Below are 6995 nucleotides of genomic sequence, written 5' to 3' on the forward strand. Positions count from 1 at the left end.
ATATAGAAGTGTTCTTTACACGTTACACAGTGGTGATGCATCAAACTGCAGTACTGTCTCAGCTGTCCTCTGTAAATGCAGAAAATAATTTGCCCATGATGTAAAATATTAGCTCAAAATAGCAGCCTGACTGTCTTTGATTATATTTGACAATGTTATGTTTAGAATTCCTCATCATACAGTATGTACGAGGTTGGAGCTGTGTGTCAAACACATTGGCCAACACAGTGATTTAGCATCCCGGGTTGATGTTTTCCCATGCAGCGCGTCCACTCTGCGGCTCTGCCTCTTGACCTTTCCTCTCCTCCGGGCTCCCTGGTGGTTTGCACGGTCCTGTTCTTCTACTTAAGCTGTGCACACAAGGCCCGGGGATGGCAGCTGCAGTGTCACTGGGAAACTTCACAGCTTCGCCTGAAGCCACTACAGTAGGTTGTGAGGACTTGTTGGAGCCTGGTGGAAGTTTAGATCAGATCACTGATGCTGCTTTATTGCTGCTTGTTATGGAAACTTTAATATTCATAATAAACCTATAATGAGAGAAGACATGTGCCTGCAACAGATGCAAAAAAAAAACCTAAGAGATGTTACACATGATAATAAAAACAACAAATCAGTTTTAATCAGTGCATCATCCGCAAATCGTGACCACATTCACCGTGATGCTGTCCTGTGGAGACTGTGAACGCAACAGTAAATATGTGACGTGTGGGTGGAGCTGTGGGTTCAGAGCTCCTGTACCAGCTCTGCCTCTGTCATCAGGGGCTTGTTGCAAAGGATGCCACTAGTGCAAAACCACCGAATGGAAGAAATGTGCTCCAATGGATTTGAATTCTTTTTTTTTTTCATCTTCACCCAGAATTTAAACCTCAGTTGTTGTTTTTTTTTTTTTTGAGTGAGCTGGATACTTCTGTTTGAAGCTGACATCAGTCTACTGGTCATGCACATATTTGCCTGCAGCTGTTTGGATTTTTCTTTAATTATTTCTCATCTTCACTTCTCAATGCTTTTTTGCGCCATAGCGGTTTTGTTTTTGCGCGGACGCGCGTCTGCTCGTTTTGCTTGGGAGGAGGAGGACGTGGAATCATACTAAAAAAAAAAAAAAAAAAAAAAAAATGGCTGAAATCCTGCTGTGTTTAGAAAAGTTAACCTAAAGTTGTCTTTATGGCGTTTCAAAATGTCCGATTCTAACTTGAGGAACGACAGTAAGTATGGGATCTATTTCACCGACGCGTCCAACGGATCCTTTCTGGACCAGGTCTTTCCAAACGAGAGCATCACGACATGCAGGAACTTCACCGTGGACTCGCAGGTTGTCGGGGTTGGGATCTTTCTCTCCGTTTTTATCTCGGTTGCCATCGTTGGGAACATTTTGGTCATCCTGTCCGTGCTGTGCAACAAACACTTGCAGACCGTCACCAACTTCTTCATTGTCAACTTGGCCATGGCGGACCTGCTGTTAAGCATCATCGTGCTGCCCTTCTCCGCATCTCTAGAGGTTCTGGGATGCTGGGTGTTCGGCCGGCTGTTCTGTAACATCTGGGCAGCGGTGGATGTGCTCTGCTGCACCGCGTCCATCCTCAGCCTCTGCATCATCTCCGTCGACCGCTACATAGGGGTGAAGTACTGCCTTAAGTACCCAAGTATAATGACAGAGAGGAAGGCTGTGGCTATACTGGTCCTAGTCTGGGTTTTATCCACTGTCATCTCTGTGGGGCCGCTGCTGGGATGGAAGGAGCCGCCGCCTGTGGACGAAAGCATCTGCAGGATCACGGAGGAGCCGGGCTACGCGCTCTTCTCCTCCCTCTTCTCTTTCTACCTCCCGCTCATGGTCATTCTCATCATGTATTTCAGGGTGTACGTGGTGGCCCGCAGAACTACCCAGAACTTGGAAGCGGGCGTCAAACGGGAGAGAAACAAGTCGATGGAAATCGTCCTGCGGATTCACTGTCGCAGCGTGTTGGACGACGCGCGTCCGTGCAGCTCGAAAAGCAGCAAGAACCACCCGTTCCGAAGTTCGCTCTCAGTCCGGCTGATGAAGTTCTCCAGGGAGAAGAAGGCTGCTAAGACGCTGGCCATCGTCGTGGGGATGTTCATCCTCTGCTGGCTGCCTTTTTTCTTCTTTCTGCCCATGGGTACGTCCTTTAACTTTACATTTCTGTTCCTCATGGTCCAGCGTAAAACGCATCCATGTCCCCCTTCACATCAGATTCACTGAGTTAGATCATCTGTTGTGCAAAAAAAAAAAAACCTAAACGTCTTCAAGTAACATTGATTCAGCACCATGAGTCATGAGGTCACATGTACTGTGCATGAAGGCCTAAATCATTTTAATAAGACATGTGTTCAGTGGGAATATTTACTTGCATCACTTGGGCTGATTAAACTTTGACAGCAAACGCGCAATTGCGCCTGAAAACTGCGTGGATCCATGTAAATAATGCAGCACACTGGCTGCAGGCAAAGTTGAGTATCAAACAAACAAATAAACAAATAAATAAAACCAATAAATAAAAAAAAAAAAAAAGCCTGTACAGCAACAGAGAATCCAAAGAGACACCTGCTGGATCTCATTCATTGTTGGTTATGGCTTTATCAAAATTCACATTATTAGTATTGCTTTTGTTATTTTGGTCAGAAATCTGCGAGATAACCATAAATGTGGGTTGTTCTGGTGTCTGAGAGCTGCTTAATGCCACAAGTCGGAGCAGTCATTACACACTGACATTCTTCAGTAATGAGCACTCTCAAACCTCCCTCCCAGCACCTTGCCAGCGTCACACTTGCTCACTCCAAATGCCAGCTCCTGTGGACAATCAATTTGAGTACGAGTCTCACACTGAAATGTGAAATAATGATACGCTGTATTTGCATGTTGGGGTGGGAGGGTTGAAATGTCACAGCGAAATCATTACATCAAAATGTCATGTGCCAGTTCTGAAAATATGCAAAAATGATTTGCAAAAGGAAATAATGATGTAGGTGTCAATGAAGCTCGCCACAGTACTGGAAGAAAAACAGGCACCAGAGACACAGAGACAGTGGAGTCTAACGCCTGCTGATGGCTGGAGAGGCCATTCAGTCAGTCAGCGGGGATGAGCACTGCAACTTAGAACGGTTATACATAAATCAAACTGAAGAGTGACCTCTGATGCATATAAAGCTGCACTCTTACAGAGACTGTGCGGGCCTCATGAATTTCCATTCTGCATACATTTCACATCATTTATTGCAAAAGCCATTACGTACGACTGTCCGGCATCTTATCAGCTATGAGCACTTTAATACTTGTTGCGCCTCTGAATTTACAGAATCGAATTATCAGAGTGAAGCCTTCCAGGAGAGAGGGTGCAAGAAATTAAATGAGTGCAGCTAATCTACTTTGCTGACATGATGGGAGTGAAAAGTGTATTTGTACATGGAAGCCCAAGTTTGATAGGTGTGCTATCTTTTCTATGACAAAAAATTAGTAAAGACAAAACACTTAAATGACTTAGGTAACAAGGAAACAATAGATGTCAGTGTGTGGTTTAAACTCCCGACGGCGGAGGTCTCTAATTTGCATGATAAAGAAAGTGTGTGTGACAAACGCATCTTCATCATCCAATCTAAAAGCCACTGCAGCACCGTAATGGGTGTGAAAATGTTAAAGCCCAAATTAAAATGAAAACACAGGAATTCAAGCTGCACTGTGGGAAACATCCATCCTGCTGAATAGACAATTTGACAGAGTCCCCATCGATGCAGTGGGGCATTGTTGTTTTATGAATTCATCTCTGTGAGGGGGCTGGTTGGTTGTTTCTGGGATGACTGATTGAAGAGTCCTCACCTCAGCAGTTAAGAGCCCACATCTTCTAACCCTACTCACCCATACTTAGTCACACAGGCAGACTGATGTAACCTCTTCCTCTGAGGCAGACGTGCACTTGTAGCATCTCTTATATCAATCAGACCCTTTCGCTGTGATGATGCAAATCTAGACAGAGCAGTTTGACTCATCTGAAACTCCCGTGAGAGTGCACTACTACTACATTAGTGTTTCACACTCAAGGGCACAGTTTCCTTTTATGTTTGACTTTATCCAACAACTGGAACTCACTATCTGTAGCTACAGGTGTTTGTGTTGTGTCAGTGTGTTTCCTGTTTTCTATAAGTAGGAACATTGACTAGCAATACACTGCTAAACTGAAGATTATATAGTTCCACTGTAAATGTGTTAGTAGAAAATACTGGATGAATTATATTGTATAGAAATTGTTTGCATAATGAAATCTGTATGCAGTGTCAGTTATTCATACATTTATGATTCCATCGTTGTCACAAACAATTAAAATCACAACACATTTGTGCAAATGTGTAAATATATAAATATTCTCCAGCACACTGACTACTTCCTTCTGTTTGGAAATAGTATTTGTTAAAAACTGCACGGCCCATCTGTTTCAGGGAATCAATTAACAATTAATTAGCAGCACTTTAGCTACTATGATCGTCACATCATGGCATTTGGCCATCGTGGCTTATTATTACGAGTGTTGCTCTACACTAAAACTATTAAACCTTGGTCCTTGGGGGCAATATGTTGAGGAAGAATAGGCGTCAAATGTTGACCTTCAGAAAGCACATTAAATGTCAAGAAGATAATTCCTTTAGCTATATATAACTCAGGATTGTCGAGATTCTGTCAGCACACACAAAAGAGCCGTCACATTTTTTCTGGAAAATCGACCCCTCACTCTTTCACGGGCCTCAGACCTCAGCATGGATTATTATATCTATTATATTTGCTGCTTAAATGTGCGATTTTCTTTTTTTTACCAGAATGTGTACTAATGTGAAATGTAAATAAAACCACAGCCTCACTACTACGATCTCTAAAGGTAACAAAACGAAAGATAATGTCATTTCAGTAAGGAGGAGTCAGGTGTTGTTGGGAGCTGATGTCAAAACAGTAAGAAAATCAAATAGAAGCCGTGTATTTCCCAGTTGTACTAACACAACTGAAAGGAAAATGGACTTGAGGGCCCGTACTGTGGAGACCTGATGTTTGCACTGTGATATGTTGCCACTGGGTCCAGGACCAGTGCTGTGTTAAATCCAGGCCTGGGGTGACAAGAATAACTAGAAAGCAGTAGGAAAAAGCAACATTTCCTAAAAACAGATTGTCCTAGCACATCAAACATGTCTGGGTTGATGGTGAACACATGATAACTCTGAACTTTAACTTTATCATTTACTTCAAATTACAATTCTTTAACGTTTGCAAAGATGCTAAAAAAAGTCTTTATGTCTTGGCTCAATTAACATCCTGGGAAAAGCCAACATTTAAAGCTGATAAATGTCCTACCAAGAGGCTGTCCATAGCAACGGACATTTTTTCATCTCACAAAAAAGTTTCTAAATAACTGCTGCAGTACAATCAATCATTACAAAAATAATGCTTTCAGAACGCTGAGAAATGCACAACAGCATTATATAATGCTGAATCAAACTGCAGCTATTCTTAATGCTTTCTATATTATTTCTAAATAAGAACATGTTTCTAAACATATTTACAATTCATTAGAATGGGAAACAAGTTGTCATCTTTAGTTGCTAAATTATTATTCCACATTCATGTCCAGATCAACAAAATAATAAACCTCAGCTGCCAAATTCTCGGTTTTCAAATTCTATAGCCATACCAATAGTAAAACCTGCTTAGTGATACAGTTCTTGGACTCTTGATGGAACAACAGCAGCAGTGTGTATGGACTGTATGTTAATCACAAATCTTCCTGATGACTTTATGTCCTTCTAGGTTCCTTCTTCCCGGCACTGAAGCCATCTGAAACAGTGTTCAAGGTGGTCTTTTGGCTGGGCTACTTCAACAGCTGCATCAACCCAATGATCTACCCCTGCTCCAGTAAAGAGTTCCAGCGGGCTTTCACTCGGCTCCTCAAGTGCCAGTGTCACCAAAGACGAAGGGTCCTGCGTCGCTTCTACGACCAGAGGTGGCGGACAGCCGTCAAGGGAATGAAAGATGAGAGACCAGAGTACGATCCTGCCTTTGCTGTGCATGAATCTTGTGGCGGTTCTTTGTTACACAAGCGCAAAGGGCGCTCGCTTGCTTTCAAGAGATGGAGCCTGTTTCCACCCTTACAAAAGTCCTCCTCTCAGCTCAAAGAGAAAGTGAACAACCTGTCGAATAAAATTAAGGGAGGGGCAGGGAAGGGCGCGACACCAGCAGTGGGCCGGATTGATATAGTAGACACAGTCTCGATGGGGATTTACAACTCCTGTGAGCAGAACAGTTACCAGTTCTATGATCTGGCAGACTGCTACGGCCTGAAAGAGACCGACATTTAGATGTCCACCAGAAAGTCTTTTATTTATTTTCAAAGGGCCACATTGGACCAGCATGCGAGAAAGACTGTGACAGAGCATAATTTTGTAACTGAGAATTAAAGCTCGATCAAAGCACTGAAAACCATAGCTTGACCCCAGAACACACGGGACTGAAGCTGAATCCCCGGTGACCATCGTGTTTATTTAAAAGGAACATTCTTGTGAGCTGCTTATTTAAAAGCAGGAATAGACAAAGCCTAATTCTTGGACTTCTTTTTCCTGCTGTCACTTGGAAGAAATGTTTATCGACTTTACAGGACACAAACCCTGCAGATTTAACTTAAGCCACTGTAATTTTTTTTACTGTGAGTGATGTTTGACATTCAGCTGCTTTAAAACAACAACAACCCATCACTGTAATGGATTAAAATTGGTGTTGTGAAGCATTGACAGAACAAAGTAAAAGTTGTAAGTGCTTGTCCCCAGAATGTGTGGATTTCTACAAATAGAAAATGTCAGGTTGAATTATAATACTTCATCTGTTCCTTTTTGACAGAGGTATTGTTGAGAGGAGAAAGATGCTGCACAGCACTTATTCTAAAAGTTATGAGTTCACTTGTCAATGATGCATACACTTGTATAAATCTATGAGTCTACTTGGCCCACCTACA

At 42.5% G+C, this 6995-nt stretch overlaps 1 protein-coding gene across 1 annotated transcript; it reads left to right on the forward strand.

The window, feature by feature from the left end:
• Positions 1-1140: 1140 nt before the first annotated feature.
• adra1d (adrenoceptor alpha 1D) lies at positions 1141-6995 on the forward strand. Its single transcript, XM_026360177.1, has 2 exons — positions 1141-2132; positions 5798-6995. The coding sequence occupies exons 1-2, from the start codon at positions 1175-1177 to the stop codon at positions 6343-6345; spliced, it is 1506 nt and encodes a 501-aa protein (XP_026215962.1). The 5' UTR covers positions 1141-1174; the 3' UTR covers positions 6346-6995.

The sequence above is a fragment of the Anabas testudineus genome, chromosome 1 (assembly GCF_900324465.2).
Source record: "Anabas testudineus chromosome 1, fAnaTes1.2, whole genome shotgun sequence".
NCBI classification, from domain to species: Eukaryota; Metazoa; Chordata; class Actinopteri; order Anabantiformes; family Anabantidae; genus Anabas; species Anabas testudineus.

Bases quoted from the DNA above. Each gene is read 5' to 3' on its own strand.
- adra1d (XM_026360177.1), top strand. From the start codon at position 1,175: ATGTCCGATTCTAACTTGAGGAACGACAGTAAGTATGGGATCTATTTC. The intron at 2,133-5,797 runs GTACGTCCTTTA...ATGTCCTTCTAG, and splicing joins TTTCTTCTTTCTGCCCATGG to GTTCCTTCTTCCCGGCACTG.